The 20,570-nt window shown below is 40.6% G+C and overlaps 2 protein-coding genes across 2 annotated transcripts in view; both read left to right on the top strand.

Annotated features, from left to right (window-relative positions):
• LOC108664921 (band 3 anion transport protein) overlaps positions 1-9,056 on the top strand; it is a 36,171-nt gene extending 27,115 nt beyond the window's left edge. The window contains exons 21-26 of the mRNA XM_018151619.2: positions 282-538; positions 977-1,068; positions 2,653-2,775; positions 3,215-3,423; positions 5,085-5,258; positions 5,936-9,056. Coding sequence (XP_018007108.1) covers positions 282-538; positions 977-1,068; positions 2,653-2,775; positions 3,215-3,423; positions 5,085-5,258; positions 5,936-6,049 — 969 coding nt within the window. The 3' untranslated portion in view covers positions 6,050-9,056. The remainder of the gene's footprint in view (positions 1-281; positions 539-976; positions 1,069-2,652; positions 2,776-3,214; positions 3,424-5,084; positions 5,259-5,935) is intronic.
• A 2,672-nt stretch (positions 9,057-11,728) lies between these two features.
• LOC108664925 (band 3 anion transport protein) overlaps positions 11,729-20,570 on the top strand; it is a 62,397-nt gene continuing 53,555 nt past the window's right edge. Inside the window, exons 1-2 of the mRNA XM_018151623.2 lie at positions 11,729-11,784; positions 12,167-12,225. Coding sequence (XP_018007112.2) covers positions 11,729-11,784; positions 12,167-12,225 — 115 coding nt within the window. The remainder of the gene's footprint in view (positions 11,785-12,166; positions 12,226-20,570) is intronic.

Genomic DNA, 20,570 nt, shown 5'->3' with positions numbered 1-20,570 from the left:
AAATAAACGAAATTTTTTTCGATTTCAACACTCGTTTATGGAGAACTGTTAGGAAATGTTATTTTATGAATTGTTATGCATAACTCAGCATAAGAAGCAACAACATTGTCATTAGAAGTCTCCCGCTCCAAAAACCCACTCTATCTATCCATACAAATATTTATTATTTGTAATAATAATTGTAATTTAATTCTCCTTTAAGTGGATGAAATCATGACCTTATCGCCGTGATAAGGTCTCCCTTAAACACGATTAAAATAACAATATCATCCATGATATAGATTCGTCGCGCCGTGGGTGACTTCGGCGTGCCTATTGCGATCGTATCCATGCTACTGACGGACTACTTCATCGAGTACACCTACACGGACAAGCTGACCATGCCTGCTGGTATCCAGCCCAGCGACCCTGCGTTCCGAGGATGGTTTATTAACCCCCTGGGCGAGCATAAACCCGTCCCCATCTGGGTAATCTTTATGTGCGCTCCTGCCTCCCTGCTGATCCTCACGCTCATCTTCATCGAAGCCAATATAAGCCAGTGAGTTGCACGCTCTTATGAAGTCCTTTGCACCTTTTATTTTTATAGAAAATTTTCTTCCAAAATTTAAAGGAAATGTGTGATGATTTGAATTTGAATATTTCTACATTTAAAAAACTTGGAAGAAATTGCGAATGAATGACTGGGAAAAAAGTCTACAAAGAACTTCGAATACTCTTGCTCCAAGTTGACTGCTTGTACACCTTACATCTTCATTGTTGCGAGTTTGATCTTTATTTCATTCAAATTACTATCTGTTCCGGTATGTTTAACGCTAGACCACTTTTTCTCGTGTAAGAACGAAGAAGAAATTTCTGCCACTACACCCTCGCAAAATTCTAAATTCCTCGTAGCTCTTTAGATACATCTTGCCCCAATGTTCCAAAGATAACCTGTGTTCTGTTCATGTTACGAAACTCAAGTGTTTGTTTTCCTCAGACTGATCCTAGCTAAACCAGAACGTAAATTGAAGAAAGGGACAGGCTTCCACTGGGATCTCGTTGTCGTGGCCATCTGCAACATGATTTCTGGTAAGAAACTTGCTACTCATAATTCATGATACCTTAATTCATGATACCTTTCACTTCAGCATTCAACTACTAGTTGAGAGGTAATTCAATCTTATCATTAAATACACTTAAATAATTTATTTCAGTAACCATTTTTCTTGATTTTTCTTAAACTTAAACGAGCTCTTCCTTCCACTAGTTACTTTGGTTATGCTATAAGTTGTGTTAATATATTTTATTTTGAGTTGATTTTCGGTGTACATCATTTCGTGGTATCATGGATATCACGTATCTATCATCATGTTAGAACATTATGAGAGCAAAGAAATGAAAGATAGCTCGAAGATTCGACTACGTGAGACTGAGATGGGTGGAGAATTGTGAGCGAAAAAGGAACGTATTCAAATGTGGTGGTGGTGCGGTGCCACATATAGGAGAGAGCGGAAGTGAGCAAGAAGTGGCACAGAGTAGTAGAGAGTATCCAGAGAAAGGAAGGAGAGATGAAAAAGACAGTAGGAGTTTAAAAATGCTCATACGTAGCTCATAATTGGGTTTGTTTGTGTGTGGAGGTTTTGGGAGGGGGGGCCCGACAGGACTTTGGCTGGTTGTGCGGAGTGATCGAAGGGTGGATTGTGGTTCGGTATTTACAGATTATTCATTAGTTAATGCTAGTGAAAATGGAAAGTAAAGATCTAAATACTCGCTATGTTGCGCATTTCACTCGCTTGTTCTTGTTTGCCTTAGGGTTTTTGTTTTTCTGCCTGCTATAATGATGATAATGATCTAGAGAGAGGTGTCGATGATAATGACGAGAGGTGTCGAAACGCTCGGGATACAGTGAAACCTCTACCTACCCAAAAATGTTTTTACCCCAAAAAATGTTTTTAACCAAAAAACAATGTTATTTAACTAAAAAACCATGTTTTTAACCTAAAAACCATGTTTTTAACCGAAAAACAATATTTTTTAACCGAAAAACAATGTTATTTAACCGAAAAACAATGTTTTTTAACCGAAAAACAATATTTTTTAACCGAAAAGCAATGTTTCCAACCGAAAAGCAATGCTCTTTGGATAGATAGAGTTTGTCATCTGTTGCCTGTGCTGTTGGTGGGTTAGGTCAGTCAGTAGTCGTGAGCGGGACAGCTGCGCCCGAACGCTATCGTTACATCTGCCGCCCTAGCGCAGAGTGTTGCGTCGTGTAGGTGGTTTGAACTTGTTCTGGTCCCGCTCCCCCATGCGTTCTGATGTGTATATGAGGAAACCGAAGCCGCTTGTCATGTTTTCACACTGACTGTAACTGCGTTTCTTTTCTTAATACCAACATTTACTGCGTGGTATATGATCATGTTGACTGTAACTGCGTTTCTTTTCTTAATACCAACATTTACTGCGTGGTATATGATCATGTTGACTGTTGCTATGTTTCTTTTCTTAATACCAACATTTACTGCGTGGTATATGATCATGTTGACTGTTGCTATGTTTCTTTTCTTAATACCAGCATTTACTGCGTGGTATATGATCATGTTGACTGTTGCTATGTTTCTTTTCTTAATACCAACATTTACTGCGTGTTATATAATCATGTTGACTGTTGCGTAGGATTCATTGGTGCGCCATTCATGACCCCGGCTGTGGTGCGTACGCTGAGCCACGCATCAGCTCTCACCATCATGGATACCAATGTGCCTCCTGGAGAGTCCCCAAAGGTCGTGGGTTGCGTAGGTGAGTGGCAGTAGTGGTCCATAATCGCCTGCTTGTTAGTTGACTTGTTTTTATTATGTATGCACCATTAGGTTAAACCTGCATTGCATGGAAGCCTGTGTGGGATATCTCGCCGGGTAACTTGTCTAGCCAACTTGCAAATACGCATCGGCAGAGGTGCAGATAAAGTACGATTATGCTATTATAGTGCCAGGTATGACCTGGATAGCGTCGATCTGCTTAATAAATAACAACGCAGCTTAGATTGCTACATAGCTCCCACTAGAAAGCGTACATTTGCTAATTATCTCAGAGAAACTTTGAATCACGTTGTCCATATATACAGTAGGTACTTCTGTAGAACAGCAAATTCGCTACATTACCTCTGCAGAAAAGTGTACCTTATTTGCAATTACTCCACGACAGAACAGTGCATCACGTTGGCTCTTTACTTGTACAGAGCAGCGAGTCAGCGCTCTACTGGTGGCTGTGATGGTCGGTCTATCCATCTTACTATCGGTCGTCCTGAACCTGATCCCGAACTCTGTGTTGTTCGGCGTCTTCCTTTACATGGGCATCTCAGCCACCGTCGGCATCCAGTTGCTCGAGCGCCTTGTGCTATTCCTCGTGCCTGTTAAATATCACTACAATATGCCCTACGTTAGAGAGGTGAGGATGTTGTAATATGCTAATATTTTCTTAATTTAAGCTATAGTGCCGTAATGTGCTGCGCCTTGCAGTAAAGTTATGAATTTTCCTGGCGGATTATTTCGTTGCAAATAAAGTGAGAGTATGATAACGAAATATGACTCCCTTTGAAAACCCGTGGATTTGCGTTACGTTGAAGCGGTAATGGTTGAGACTCAGCTACCAACTCGTCTACTTCTGAAACTTAGATATTCATAGTAAAATTTGCAATTTTCTTTAATATTTCATATCAACACGGTACCTCACACTTCTAAGGAGGCACTGTCAATTTGAATCAACGTACGTTCACGACGTTTAAATCACGTTGAAAATTAGTAAAGAACGAAAATTGAATCAACGTCATTTTTGCCAGGTATATAGCTCCGACGTTGCAATCGACGTTGTTTCGACGTTGAAATCGCATTTATAAGAGTTTTTTTCAGGTTTACGTGTTTTATCATGAATGTCACAGTATATCATCGCTATATTACAATGAGCTGAATTTACTATGTATAGAAAAAAATATCATTAGCTACCCTGTCTATTTACTTACCTATACTTCTCCGCCGGATAAATCAAATCAATCTAATTCAGAATCTAACTTCGGACCTTTGTTTCGCACGCTTCAACGTTGCCCACTAGACCAAGGTGATGACCATGGCATCGCAATGGAAATTAAAAGCTGTTTAACCTATCTTCCTACACAATATGAAGATAGGTTAACCACCACCATCATCACTAGGTTGGTTAACCACCATCGATACCACCGATAGGTTAACCACCATCATCACTAAATAGAAGCTACTTCTGTGCCTAAATTTTTTCAAATATCATTTATTTCTAGGGTACATCAAATAAGGAACAATTAAAGTTGTGAAAAGTTTGGTAGTCACCACGAAATACGAGCACCATCATCACTTGCAACTCGCACGGGGTTGGTATATACCTGCCATTATACCAGGGTTGGTATATACCTGCTGCATACTGCCGACGTATTATATACCTAATACTAACTTTTAATGAGAATTATTAGTTGTAATGAATTCATCAAGCCAGATGAGCTGATATTTAACAAATTAAATACATGTGCTGTTTAAAGTAAATAGTTTGCAGCAGGGTGCGGCTTGGCTAATATTCGTTGCCAGGTAAGAATTGACATGTTATATGTTCCATTGTTATAGGCAACGTTCATCCCCCTATTGACCGTCCACCTGCAACGCCAAATTGAAACCTTAAATAAATTATGTTATGTATTCTGCGCTTTTTTCTCTATTTGCTCTTCTTCTCACTGGTCATCTCTGGCCATACCTCCCTTCTTTTTTATCAACACCGTCCCTCTCCTGATTTTTTATCGACACCGCCCCCCCCTCTCCTGATCTTTTATCGACACCGCCCCCCCTCTCCTGATTGCACGAAAACTTCATAAAAGCATTCTGTACCCGATGGCGTACGAGTTTATGAGCGTGGTTGGCTCTAAAATTATTCGAAATTGATACGTTCAGCAGCTTATTTATGGTAATCTTCTAACTATATCGAACTTTCTCACTTAGACATTTTAGATAATTTATCGGAAAATATTTCGACTATTATTTATATTTTTTCGACTTTATATTAGAACTGAAATTACCATTGCTGAATGCCAGGTGCGCACGTGGAAAATGCATCTGTACACGGCGGTGCAAGTCTCGATGATCGTGGTGCTGTGGGTGGTGAAGCAGTCCATGTTCGCCCTCTGCTTCCCCTTCATCCTGTTGATGCTCATCCCCATCAGGTTCTTCGTCTTCCCCAGAGTTTTCTCTCCTACGGAACTCCGCGCTGTGAGTTACCCATATTTTTACGTCTATGTTCATTCATTTTCATTGATTCAATCCTTTCAGTGTGACTTCTAACGTGTCGATAAGTTTTCGGTATTTCTTGCGGCTAACAGCACTGTTTTACAGAGCTCGTGATCTCTAGACTGCAGGTCACAGTTTGGTGATTTATTTTGAAATTTCTCTTTGCCTCCAACATTAATGACCCTTAGGCTTTTTTGTGAGAAAATTCTTATACTCATTCTTTTAATGTTTTTTGTATTCATTCTTATTTTATTGCATGGTTGCCCTGACTATCGTTCACTATCGAACGCATTGCATTAATTTCCTATATTTTTTCATAAAATGGGGCATATTGCTTGAAACATATAAGCTTTACTAAATAAGTAATCAATGCAATTATAGGCATTAAATGCTTGAAATATAAGTAATCGACGCAATTAAAGGCATTAAATGCTTGAAATATAAGTAATCGATGCAATTAAAGGCATCAAATGCTTGAAATATAAGTAATCGATGCAATTAAAGGCATCAAATGCTTGAAATATAAGTAATCGATGCAATTAAAGGCATCAAATGCTTGAAATGACAAAATATTTCCCTGTTCTGGTATATATTTTAAACAATACAAGAAATTTATTGTGCCGTGTCGGTATACGAGTTACTGAGTACCGTGTGCGCAGCTGGACGGCGCTGCGCTGCCACCAACGGACGGCGACGAGCCTGACTTCTACGAAGAGTCGCACAACATTCGCTCCCCTCCCGCCCACGACGGCGACGATGATCACGGCGACTAACGCAAGCAGAGATAGACGTCTTTTTTACTGCCCAGGTCACAGGAACCTCACATCGTACCTTGTCTTCCTTATATTATGTCTCCTAAGATCGTAGTCAACAAGTTGTTATCTACAAATGTGCCTTGGCGTAGTTACGCTCCCTAGGGTTTGGCCAATGTTTTGGGACCTTTTTCTGGAACTGCCCAGAAGTGATACAAAAATATGACCTGAGGTCGAGTGGTGGATACAAGTGCCTGAAAGTATGCTTATCGAAGGTATTCAAATTGCAACTATGAAAAAGCCTAGAAAATTTCTCAGGAATTTGCTATTTTTCCTTTAGTATTTCAACAAGGAAGCTTCCAATGTATGCGAGGTAGAATTTACGGGAAATAAATCCTAGAATGTGTCCTGCAAAGATTTACTTGGCCTTAAGCCGAGTTTATAACAATTATTTCTTCGTCAGTGTAATGTGCAATAAGTTAAAGTTATTCGATAAAAATTATTTTTGATATTATAAGATAGATTTCCTTCTCTACCAGCTCGATTTTGTCTGCAGAGGTGGTGTCGAGCGATAGAAACTTACTCTCATCATTATAGTGAAGAAAATCAGATTTTAATGTGGAAAATACTGTAATTTTTACCTAATGAGGCAAATTTTGCTCCAATTATGTATTCAAAAGTTGTATTCGTGACCAGACAATGAAGGAGTTGTGGTATTTTTCTTGTCAATTTTCGCAAAAATTTTAAAATGGAAGTGATAGGAAAGTTTTGATATGCTCAATATCTGTTAATGCTTTCGTGTCCATTCGTGGATAGAATATTTTTATTTATACGTTATACGTGAAATTTCTTGTTACTGCCTCTGTGAGAAAAACGTATATTTTTTAAATACCTGTAGTAGAGTTGTTGCTCCGGGGCGGAGATGATTTGTTGATATGCTTGACTAGACAACATATAAACTTTCCGCCATTCAGTCTTCAAATGTTTCATTTAAGCTTAGAATTGATGCCATATTGCTCCTCCATATGCCACTCAATGTAGTAACCATAAGCAGATCTTCTGTTCGGGATTTATGTGTTAAGAATTGACACAGTGTATTTCTTGCGTTGACGAGGGACTCGCCACACGGTTACTCGTGCCAAGCTTGAGTTAATACTTCTATTTAATCCAGCATTATCAATGTTTATTCAATCTCTAATTCAAAGTATGCGTATCTTCATCATTTTGGCTTGTCTGATTTAAGTTCCTAGCCCGCTCAATCTGTCACTGTCAACGGCGGACAAAGGTTTGCAGTCGGACATGCGCGCCTGTGCGCTTCATCAAAGGACCAAAACTTGCGGATAGCAATGATCACTCGTCAACTATGGACCAAAAATTCGTAATAGCAATTATCACTCGTCAATCGAAGGACCAAAAATTGGTGATGAAAAGGATAACTCGTTCGTGAAGGACCAGGAATTGGGGATAAGAATAATCACTTTCACGATATGCTGCTGCTGTCTAATTTGCTATCTGCCTCAATTCACTTCCTCTACAACCTACTTCTTCTCTTGTATCACTGCGAATTTTTTTTCTATCAAGTAATAAGTATTTAGCTCGAGAAAATGACTAGGCTCTCGATTACAATTTGAATAGGTATATTTTTTGTGAAATTCCTGCGTTCCTTATCACCTTGAGCTATTCAAGTGTAATTATATAAGAAGCAAAATCAGAACGGTTCTCTCCCAGGGAAACTCGATCTATTATTCGTGATTCTCCAAGTACAAATTTCCCCGTTTGCGCCTGGTTTTGTGAAGTATTGTCTTTTATTCCCCTCATGCACTTCATTTCTTCCCTCTTCAGTTTCTTTCGAACCGAAAATAAGATTAACGCTGTTTTATGATTTACTATTGCAATTCTCGCTACAGCCCGCGTCAGTTGATAGCCTAGTTTCAGGTTGTCACTCAAGTTAACGGAATCCTCGGTTTATGTATGCGAAATTTTTCTCCTCAGACACTTTAATGTGCGTTAGCGTAATTTGAGTTTCTTAAGCTGTTTTGATTAATTCTGCCTCCTTAATATTTATACTCCCGTCCAGCAGCTTGAGCCATATGAGCTGCAAACATCCACTCGGTATTGCGATCTCCAGTTGCCTTCATCAAAGATCACAATTCATTTCAATTGCTCAAGGATTATACTCGATGAATGTTTCAGGCAGTATATTCCACTCATGAACGCGCCTGTAGAATATTCTATAGGTGTACTCGTAAAAGTTTTATTTTCTAAATAAGTTTATTAATGTATTAAAGAGTTACTTATAACGGCTCACATGTTATCTATGCCTGCTTACTTCTCTTGCTTCCTCAAGACAATATTTCAAAGAACGCAGACAGTTGCAGTTTGATAGCAATATTTAATTCTGAATTTCCATGTAAAAATTAACTCCATGCTGAGTGTCATTTCTGGAGAACTAACCACAGCAACAAATGTATTCGCCCATTATATTGTCCTATTGTATTGCTTATGTCTTGAGAATGAGAACTTGTTTCGAAGACAATTTACCGCTGTTGTGACGCGTGTGCTTAAGCAATGTACTTATCTTCCGTATTCTTAGTACTTAATGCTTGTAATTAAGTTTGTAATCTTTATACTTAAGTTTAGTGTGTTCTATCTGATGCTCATGTTATCATTGTTGCTGAATAAAAAGTTTAGTTGGTGAGTTTAAAATTAGCAGTTTTAATAATTACATTAATTATTAAATTAAGTTTTTTGTTACATTTGATATTTTCAACGTAATATTTATGGCATAATAGTGCACAAAAGTAGTCACAAATTTTCAGGAAGCCTTCCCTGAAAAAGCCTTCGCTCTACTTATCAAATTTTTGTGGTGTAGTTTGTTTCTCTTGTGTTGATTAGCATTTTATTTTAAATGCTGCACTATAAGTGACGCATGAATAACTGAGAAGGTGGCCACTTCTTTCTTACAAAACGTCTGCAAGGCAATTGCAGCTACCAGAGCAAGTACTCAATACAGTTGTATAGTAAATTTGTTTCGGTTTCAGTATCCTCACTACAATGTTACAATTGACCTGCGACGAAACGCCAAGACTCCTGCGTTCCTAAGTGCCACGGTGACTATTGATTCCACCAGAAAATTGACAAGTCAATTTAACTAGGGTGGCCCAGTGGTTACAGTTCAGAGTACCAAGATGGAGCAGAGGCGCTGGTTCGATCCCAGCTCTGTGCGCCGGTTTCTGGTCAGAATCGGCAAGGAAGCCGGGCGGTTAAGCTCAGCAGAATTGGAGCAGTGAGTTGCGAGTTCGAGACCGCAAAATGCTATGCATGTTCTGCAATGTTAAGAATCGGCGACAGGCCTACGGCCTCATAAACGCTGTAACCGCTATTATTATTATTTTACTTGAAAGCCTCTGTGTGTTGGGATCGGTATCGACAGGTACATTGGCATGGCAGGCACGGTGACGAGAGAGAAGTTCGAGGATTACAGATTATATCAATCATTCTGTTTCGACTGCGATTTTTCTTGACGAAGCTTGAAGAGATCAGAGCACCGCACCTGAATTCTTGCATCCATTTTCTTGGAGCTCTAAAATATTATCCAATATCGTCCCGTGGCAGAAGATGTAGTATACAGTAATGCAGAATGGCAGATGAAACGCCAAAGTCCAGCCCCCCAGCAACACGGCAGATGTGGGAAGACGAAATGGCGCAAGACACCGAGTCACCGATCTCTGAATTATATCACAATGAATGCACTTAATGATTTCTCGTCATTTTTAATTCAACTACTTATTAGTCATTGATACAATAGCATTTGTAATATATTTCAAATGCGAAACGTTAGTAAGTAGAGCATGCCCTAAACGATGTCTCATATGCGAATCCTGATAATACGCGAAACGCACAGCCAGAGCTTCACTAACGCCAACGCAGCAACAAAATAGGAATTAGATAAATAATCAAAATATGTCAAAACGAGGAACTCCTTAGGGCCAGATTTTGAAGGAAATAGGGGATCTTTAATTGACAGTTTCAAATCAGCAGCATTCCGTACACGAGTCCATATTGCCCATTGCCAAAACTGCACAAATGGCCGTCTGGAGGGAAACTGAAGCATTTGCTACAAGGATTGTCCTCACAAATGTTAGTGGTAGTTAGTCTACAACAATTACAATTTTATTACATTCAAAAGAACATGGATCTCAGATTGTCTAGACTTTATGCGTGGAGTTTAAGGGAGAGGGTGGCTAAAGGGGTTTAAGATTAGATTTAGAAGTTGTGCTCAGCCGTCCCTCTCCTAGTAATATGCTAGGGGTTGAGAAAGGCGTGTTGAGAACTTCTAGATTTATTGATGATGGAAGAAGGATGCAGCAAACCATCTGCGTGGGTGATGGTCGTTAAAATAAAAACCTGACATAGCAATGACAAGACTAAAATATTAGAAAACAATACTGAAATAATCTTGAGAGCTAGCGGTAATTCAATTTTGTAAGTTACACTTTGAAATTTTCAATTGCATCATATGAATCAAATTATAGAGAAGAACTTGGCAGCTTACCCCTAGCTGTTGTTCACACGTCGACGCTGGCTAGGAAAGGAAGCTAAAAGGCCTCACTGGCTAATGTTGCCCGCTCGCGCACTTTAAACAGAATTCACAATTTTTTGATGGCCCCATTAAAACGTAAAAGTATTTATGTCGTCAATTAAACTTTTATCATTCAGAAATTTCGCGAATAAAAAAATGCGTGAAAATTTGTACTATTTTTTTATTTTACAATTGCAAAATAGTGACCCTTGAAGTAAAATTATTAAATAGTTGAACTCTTGATTAGTATATGCTGGTAATTAAGTTTGAAATCATTGTACTCGTAATTAACGAGTGTGAGTGTTCTAGCTGATAGCTTTTCGTCATTGTTCGCTTTGCTGTTGCGTTGCCCTGGTTGAACCGTGTGACGTTTAGTTCAGAGGTCTTTATTGAGCAGTATTATTTAATAAAAGAATACATGGAATCCTAAACTATTTCATTTGATTTTTATTTCTAAATCAAGTATGTTTAACGCAATTTGTATTCCCTAATTGTAAACACGAAAGTTCTCAGAGTCACAAGTTACATTCAAATAAGCATGCTAGGTTACTCTTGGTTTACCTCGAATTTTTGCTATAATTTAATTTGTGTGTTTCCATTAGATTTTATGTGCTGGCTTCCATTTAAGCTGAATAGTTTGTGACGCACGCGTAGTCGCATAATTTTTATTATAATTATAATTTTCCAATCTTTATTTGGTATTGAATTCCGTTTCTTTAGACTTCTTGTTTCTACAGTTTAGGAAATGATCATCCACGCGTGTAATGGTTATAATAACTGTGGTGGTGGCCACCTCTCACATAGGCAAGCCTCTGTACAGCTGTTGTAGCTACCAGCTTATAATGCTACTTAATACAATTATACGTTGAATTTCGACTTTATACCTTGAATTTTCCACCATTATTACTAACATATTTCAACAATTATGTGCTGCTATCAAACTGGCATATTTATTAGACAATAATTCGAAGCCATTGAGTTTATTTACTTATACAACATTAAAACTCAACCGAGTTTTGGTTCAATTGTACCTTTGCAATCCGATAATTGGATTAGCTTGATTGATGCTCTTGCATTAAGATGAATATTTAGACCCACAAAAGACGTTCTAATCACTCATGAAGCAGCGCCCGTTGCAGGGCTGCATCAAGTCTCTCGTGAGACCCAAGCCAGCGTGGCTGCGGCCACGTACGTATATATTGTGGATACCACGCCTAACAAAATTTAGAGTCTCCCCAGCTTCTGGTAATCCAAAATCAGAAGCTGACGCGTCCGTAAATTTAGAGTCGCCCCAGCTTCTGGTAATCCAAAATCAGAAGCTGACGCGTCCGTAAATTTAGAGCCGTCCCAGCTTCTGGTAATCCAAGTCAGAAGCTGACGCGTTTGTGTAAATTTTCACTGGGACGCAGCGCCACGGCACTCGCAAACACCTGCTGGTGGTGAGCGTGCGAGGTGTGAGCTCCGGCGCTTGTCTATGCTACCCAGAAACCTCAATTGAACTTTGATTACGGCACGAGGACGCCAGTGCGTGACTAAGATGCCTTCAAGTCTTAAAGTGATAGAGACTCGAATATTTTCACAATATTCTGGGTAGTTTTACGGAAATCATTAGAAGGTTGGAGATTACACATAAGACGCTACGTTTTGATTTAGTGAATATCACCATGCACAAACTAGGACACGCAATAAATTTGAAATGACAATAAATTTGAATGGCAATAAATATGAAATTTCTACTCTAATATGACTGGCCAATAGGTCACATAATTGTGTAATGTGAAGTCCTAATAAGCCACGGTCTCCGGATTATACCCGAGTATATAGTATTCTTACTTAAAATTGCTGTAACGACAGTTGGTAAATTTTTAGATATTGCCTTGTAGAGAGTTCGAGAACAGGTTGTGTAATAAATTTTTTTTGTGGCAGGATTTTTACCAATAGAGGAGAATCACCATTCATAACTGGAATCCATTGCAATAGGTGAGGAATAAACCGTTCATCAAATAGATGGATGTTAATTTTCAATCATGTCAGCAACACATTTTTGGCACCTGTTAATCCTGTTTGCAACATTCTTCCGCTTATACTGTACATTCATCAGATTTTTCTAGCTCAATTTTAATGTTTACGGTTGATTATCAGAAATAACTTGCTAGAAAAAAAATTTTCCGCAGAAAATGTCTATACTGTTATGATTAAAACATCTTACACATGCTGTTGAGAAATAATTATATTTTTCCATGAAATAAGGTAAAATGTGCAACTTCATTCCTAAGTCGAAACTTGAAGAAGGGCTGCGGGCCGGTCATCTCATTGCTGCTGCGTCCGACCTAAAATTTTTCACGAGGCCTCATTTGCGATGTCATGATTAATCCCAAATGCGATCTTTAAAAAATCTAACCATATTATGAAGAGCTGAATTATAAAACTCAATATATATAAAATATAATATAAAATATATTTATATAAAATAAATATATAAAACTCACCCTGCATTACTTAAGAAAATTGATAAACAACCAACAAGGATTATTGACCCAGTCTGGGAACCATTAACTTAGCAGAATGACAAGAAGTCCTGCGTGAAGACCCCAAACATAGCGATCCAACTTATACGGCGCAATAACGTATCTCAAGTGAGTTTTTAGCAGTAACTTTAAAATATGGATGTACAATTGTGCATTGCCTGAAATTTTGTGTCCATATGCGTGTTGAATTAAGGCGTGAGTGGCTTTCTGCACGAGATGTTGAATGAGAAAAAAGGCCCTTGGATGTGTCAAGAAGCGAGAGTAAGCCACAACGGTACCTTAATTATCTCACTTCTTGTGACGTTGAGACACGTACTATAAGTATTTTTGCGGTAATGGTGTTAATATTCCAGCTGAAATAATCCTTTGCTATAAATTTTTGTGATAATTACGATGATTTTTTGTAGCAAATATTGTCAGTCACTAGTAATCAATTCCAAACTTTCTATTAAACAATCGACAATCAGTTCCTATCTTTAAATAATTCATGAGCAGCCCTGAGAAGATTATTTATCTTCGAGCTCCAAGAAATTCATGGGAACTTGCCCCGGGGACATGAGAGATATTTCGAGCACTTTCATATTAATGACGATGTCGATCTCATGGTCAGTAGCCAGCATGAAAACAGGCATCGAAACAGGGAAATATGATGAATACATTGAATTAAAAGTTAACTTTAAGATTGCGAATCTTTTTTAGTTTTGTTATTCGAATCTAGTGACATGGAGCGACTGATTGTCCTGCGACATGATCAACTGCAAATTAAATTTTGAGCCTCGATCGCCCAGGGAACATTTTTCCCAATGCAGACATTCGTTCCGTTATCCAGACATCAATGGTGTTAATCAGTCATTGAACCACGATATAAAAACATCACAAGTCAATATTTCAATCATAAATGTCGTTCAGCTGAATCAGACATCTGCTGTGTTGTTGCATTTTGTAACAAAAATCGCGGTCGATGTTTTTATTGAGGCACCTGTGAATGATTTGAGAGCCCAGCTGTACTGCCGCAACTGCAGGACATTCGTGAATAGGTGTTTTCGTTGCTCGACAGCAGATAAAATGTTTGCTTCCATTGCAAGCGACCAATGGCAGAGAGAGGCGTCTCTTTCTTCTCTTCGCTATTTTCGTGACCCACTCAACGTTGAAACGGGATCTCAACGGGAACGTCTCCATGGAGTTATTGGCTATATATCATTCCATTCAGTGGCTCCATTACTTACATCATCAACCATACATACCCTCCGTCCCAACCTGCCCACCTGGAAATTCGACACGTCCTGGCCCTCATCTTGCACTGAATTCAGATTTCCTACCAATTCTGTTAAAACTCCAACCATGCGCCGCCCAGGCTACTCGAGCTGCTCGCACGTTCACCAACTTCAGTAAAAGCCGACAGGCCAGCCTCTTCGGCCACGGTCGAGGCCGCACTTGAGGTGGTGTCTGCCCTTTCTCATGCAAGGCTGCAAAGGAGGTGACGCTAACAGGCATATCGTAGACGCGACAACTGAACACCACATCCCCTCTTGCTACCGGAAAGATTTCATACTCTCTAGCGACCCTGACTACCGGTTGATCATTGAGTAACGGGATATGATCAGAGCACGCCACCGCATTTTCGAGCAGTTTACGTCCGTTGTTCCATACACTCACCACCCCGCTCTTCGCCGTCACGTGCACCGCATCCGATGTATGCTTCCCTTGGATTGAAGCTTTCTCCTCTTCTCTGCTCATCTGGTGAACTCGCTAGCTGTGCCACTGGCAACTCACCCCCTCCCCCCTTTCAACTTCTCATGACGGCCTCACGGTGATCAGAGGCACCTAGGCGTCAGAGCTCTTCAGTGTCTCATATACCTATCAAATTTATAGGTATCTCCAACCTCCATCCCGGAAATCTAGACGAATTCGATTTTCATTCCCAAGGCGAAGTTCTGTAAACCCAGTGACCATCGCTCATCATACCACCCACCCCATTTCCCTTCTTTTTTGGCAGTTGACTATAGCCCCTGGTAGATTCTTCGTCACTCTCTGCACTCCAGACACCCACCAATCCCTCACACATTCGTCCGCATCCATCTGCAACAGCCCCATTCCACTGGACAAAACCCTCCCAGTGATAGAATTCACCCAAGTCACTCCTGAAACCTATGCTCCCTCCTCCCCTCCCCTCCCACATTAAGGTCATGGTCAGCAAGGCAACCGGAACCCGGCGCATCTAGATAGCCCTGGCCAGCACCAACTGGGGCTTATCAATTGAAGATTTAATTGCCACATTCAAAACCATCACACGTCCAATCATATGAACTATCATTAGCTCCCATCTGGTGCTCCGTCGTAACCCGTACCGCTATGGCGAGCCTACAAATGATACATAATTAGCCTCGAGGATAGTGACCGCGGATGCCTCAAGATAACCTCTATCGATAATCTCCACACCGGGACAGACGTTCTTTCTTAGTCTGTAAATTTGGAGCTCGCATGTGTGCAGTTCCTGGCTAGCGCGCTCCGGCCCCGCCATCCCTCTTTTCCCATTGTCTCCGCTCCTCTCTGAGACAGAGCAGCCCCGTTGAGGCAGCGGTACTTTTGGCCACCCTCCCTTCTTTCGCTCATCTCCCTCTTCTACCGGTTGCCCTCCTCCGTCCGCCACCGCAACCTCCCCTCGTACGCGCACTAGCGTAAGCGCAACTAACAACAACAACCAATTCAACAACTAAGCTTGAAAAGCTTGAATAATGACTAAATACATTCCCATCAATCATCTGCTAATATTTTCATCCGATTCCTAATTAAATTCATAAAGAGAATACAAAACTCTGCATCAAATGAATGATATTCTTCAAATTCGTTTGGTTAAGGCTCAAAAATAATTAGGTTAGCTGAATCGCTCGCGCCTCCAAAATCGGCGGAATTGGAGAATTTACGGTCCAGTCTTGAAGGATAACCTAGTTTCAAATAACTGCTTGGGAGCAAAAAAGCAAAATTTCTGGCCAGGTACACAAGATTATCCTCTGACAGCTTCTGGACATGATGTAGAAGGCACGCTGAGCGTGCCACAGCGATCAACAGGAGGACGTTGATTTCGATATTAAAGGTGCCTGTACACGGGGATAGTACTGGCCGCCACTTCATCCGCCGCTTGAAATGTCCTCGCTACTGGCCTCGTGTATATAGGGGGTTCAGCCGCTTCAGTGGCATGTACCGGAATGTGCCCGAGACGCAGCCGAGAGGGACACCGATGTGTTGTTTTCTTCGCTGGAGAAGCGGCCTGTAGCGCTAATTCAGCCATACTGAGAGTATCTGAGCCGCTTGGGGGCTTCAGTATACCCCCTACATCTGCTTCACGTAGCTATCGGTCACCGATGTCTTCGTTGGGGTTTATGCCCGGGTCCAGTCCGGCCCGGCTGGTGTCCCCTGGAGATGGCCGTACGTATGCCGAGATTACCCAGCCGAAGATATTCGACGACGTTATGGAGGCGCCCGATGTACGAGGGGATGATGGCTCTCCGGAAGTTCTGTCATGGGCGGTCATATAGCAGGACGAAAAGTTCTGGGACCGAAGTGAGGTGACGGCCGGCGATGGGGGTACACGAGCGGAGTCCCAGGAAGTTGATCTACCGCGAGTTGCTGTGTCGGATCTCCATCAAAGTTTAAACCTGTTAAGAGTTTCACTTTCGCCAAAACGCGACGCCGCAAAAGATGCCGTAGTGGAGCAGCATTTGTTGAACCTACAGAAACATATGGAACTTCTGGAGGAGGAGGTCGATAAGATCGACAGATTGCTGGAGGAGACCTCACCTTACTGCGGGAAACCGGCTCGCCAATCTTGGAGAGAGGAGCAGATGTAGTTGCCGACAGCGAGAAGTCGGCCACCAGGTCACCGTGCGGACCAGATCTCGGGGTTACCTGCGAGACGTGCCAAGAGTCCAGCCTAGAACCCTTGAGTATCAGACTCGAAGGCAACATGGAACATTATGAGTGTCGAGCACCCCAGCGTGAGCCCTGGTCTTGGCGGGGGGGAATGTAGCTGCGCAGCTCGCCAGTCTCTTGTCGACCAGGGTTCCGCTGGTTACTAGGGTAGTGTGTCGAGTCTGCTCTCTCTCATTTTTTAGCTTCCAGTATCGGGAGTGGCCACCCGCTTTGTACCGTATGAAATTTCGGAAGAAACCGTCTGTGTTTTCCAAGCGGACAATTATCGTCAGCCGGCAGTGTACGACTGATTGAGAAATCTTGTTAATCGTCAGTGGTCACCTGACCCAGGAATATTGTAAATCGTATGTGTTTACCTAATGGAAAATACCGTAAATCGTCTGTGTTTACCTAATGGAAAATATTGTAAGTCGCCTTTGTTTATCTAATGAGGAATCCGTAAATCGTCTGTGTTTACCAAATGGAAAATATTGTAAATCGTTTGTGCTTACATAAGTGGAAGAACATCGTACGCCGTTTGTGCTACCTGGTGTAGGATATTCTTAGCCGTTTGTGTTCACCTGGTGTAGGGGCATTTTTTAAGCCGTTCGCGCCTACCTATGTAGGGTAATTTTTATCAGTCTGAGCTTAATTAGCATTGGGGAATTTTGAGCCGTCTGTGTTACCTAGTGTATGGTGTTCCGAGCCTTCTGGGTTTGCCTAGCGGAGGGCAATCTTAGCCGTCTGTGTTTCTTAGTCGTCTTGTGTTTACCTAGCGTAGGATATTTCTTAGCCGTCTGTGTTTCTTAGCCGTCTTGTGTTCGCCTAGCGTAGGATATTTCTAAGCCGTCTGTGTGTACCTAGCGTGGGGTATTTTAACTGTCCGTGTTTATAAGTTTGAAGATCGTGGAATAGTGTTCTTTTAGCTTCCATAATAAAGATTTATAACGTAGATTTTAACTTCGTTTACTGGCCTTCTACCCGAGTTTTTTGCGCCAATTTATTCCACTATCCCGTCGGGATAGCCAATGTATGTTAATCTCCCGCAACAACGCCGTTCGAAAAGTAATTTATATAATCCACGCCTACGCTGGCGGTAGTTCAAACATTAGAGGTGGAAATTAATGCAGTTAATTTGCAATAAATCAGAAAATACCAGAAATATACCAGATTTAGGCAATAATACCAGATCAATAATATCAATACCAGACACCGTCTCAATATACTAGTTTTGTGAAATCTGGTACGAAATAATACCAATTGGCAACGCTGCGTAATATATAAATAGAAATAGCGGTTTCAGCGTTCAGTAGTCGTAGGCCTGTCGCCGATTCTTAACATCGCAGAACATTCACAGCTTGTTGCGGTCTCGAACTCGCAACTCACTGCTACAATTCTGCTGTGCTTAACCGCCCGGCCTCCTTGCCGATTCTGACCAGAAACTGGCGCACAGAGCTGGGATCGAACCCGCGCCTCTCTGCTCCAATCTTGGTACTCTGAACTTTATGACTCACGTAACGTACCTAGCTGCTTATATTGCCGCAACCCACCAGCGGAGCTTTGCTTCTAAATTATACCTCAAACCTGGAGTTTTAAACCAAGAATTTCCCCACATAAAGCCTCCATCCGATCATAAAATGATTGCCGATTTCAACTGTCTCGCGTTCACGTTGAAATCCCAATAACTCAAGAGGATGAATTAACAAAAAAAAAATTAATTGGAGGTGATCAGCTCATTCAACGCTCAAAATCAATGAAAATAACAGAAAAGTATTTAGAAATATTCTAGGCTAATTTTACTTGAATGGATCTGAAGTGATTGAGAATGAGAGCTGTCATGATGGATTGAGAGATTTCGGCAATGCACAACTAGAGGAAAACTGTAATGTGCAACACATTCATATCCATATAATTCTGGAGGAACTTGTTTTTTAATTATAAGGTTATTAGTTAATTCTGGAGACGAAATATTATAGAAATCACGTGAAATACTCTAATATAAATTTAGATCAAGGTTTTAGAAGAGATTGAAAGTGAGATTTTTCAAGTGGACAATATTTTGGCTGTACTGTGCAGTTAGAAATCTTAATAAACAATAATAACATTCGTAATAAAACTAAGATAACCAGTTCATTCTAGAGATCGATTCTTAGTAGAATGCAGGTGGAAATAATCGAAAAAATGAGTAAATGTTTCCAAAGAAATTGAAAATAATAATTTTTCTGAATGACCTACTTAGTTATTGTTTGTCGATTATTAATTATAAAAGCCTGCTGACCTCGAGAGCGCTTTACCTTCATTTTCAAGAGGATGCAAGAAAATTAGCATGAATCCAAACTGTTCCTTAATTGTGACCACAAACATATACCCAGTGTCACCAACAGTCGCCAGTGTCGTTTCCAAGGAAAAATAGAATTTTTGACAGTTATAATTTGCTAATACTGCTTCTATATCAACTTTTTGGAAATGTGATGATTTCTGGTTAAAACATACATGACTATTTCTCAAATAGAATGAATGAATAAAATCCAGAATTGAAAACAAATGTCAAAAGTCCCGAGAGTTAAATAAGGTTACAAGTTTTGTTATGACGCTGCATCAAGGGCTGTCCCCCGAGTTCTTGCCTTTGGGAATTCTTCACTGGGTTCAGTCACTCTAACTATTCGCAAATATAAGTCTGAAAATTCGAACATTATTCCAGCAATTTACTTTATAGCGCGTGCATTGAGATATATTATTTAAACGTTATGTTACAACTGCTATTAAAAAGGAATATTTTGCTCACCGATGTTCGTGAACTGTGCGACATTCAAACTATTTTCGCCATGCACATGTTGTTTACAATAATTAATTGTCCACAGATCGGTGTGCCATGCATCTATGATTCAAATTTTCATGGTAGATAATACTAAAAGTCCAAATAAGCAAAGAATATTTTGCAGGTTAACGCATAAATTCTGTTTCCAGTATCATGTATTTGAGTTGTCTAGGCATGCCCAGTGGTTGATGAGGGAACCGCAAAGCTCATAAATTACTGGCCTAACGCAATCGATTGGTTTCAGCTCCGCCCCCTCCTCCCCGGAGCGTGTGTGTTCAGTGGTCGGCCAGAGCATGTTGGCGCCGGCCGACCGCTGGCCTTATTCGCCGGCCACCTGAAAAACGCGTGTCAGACACAAATATGTCTTTGAAGTGACCATGGCCGGCTAAATGTCAATCGGCAAATATGTCTGGCCGGCTAAATCATGGCCGGCAAATATGTCAGTCGGCCGGCTGGTGACGGCTGATTCAACTCGTGGACTCATATTTTATACCAATCTGCCGGTCTCGGGGACATCAGAGTCTCAAAGAAATATTTTTATTTCCAAAAATAAAATGGGCAGTAATCTTCTACAAGTACCATAAAGTGTACGGCTCTTAATATTTTTTAAATAATTTACGACCTTCAATAAAAGGACAATTAAATTTTTTCGGAAGAGTAACGATTTAGGGTAAAATCGGAATGATTCTACCCTAGTGATTGTAG

The sequence above is a fragment of the Hyalella azteca genome, unplaced genomic scaffold (genome assembly GCF_000764305.2).
Source record: "Hyalella azteca isolate HAZT.00-mixed unplaced genomic scaffold, Hazt_2.0.2 contig4664, whole genome shotgun sequence".
Classification (NCBI taxonomy): Eukaryota; Metazoa; Arthropoda; class Malacostraca; order Amphipoda; family Hyalellidae; genus Hyalella; species Hyalella azteca.
The sequence above is the reverse complement of the archived record's forward strand: the minus strand, read 5'-3'. Positions and strand labels throughout refer to the sequence as shown.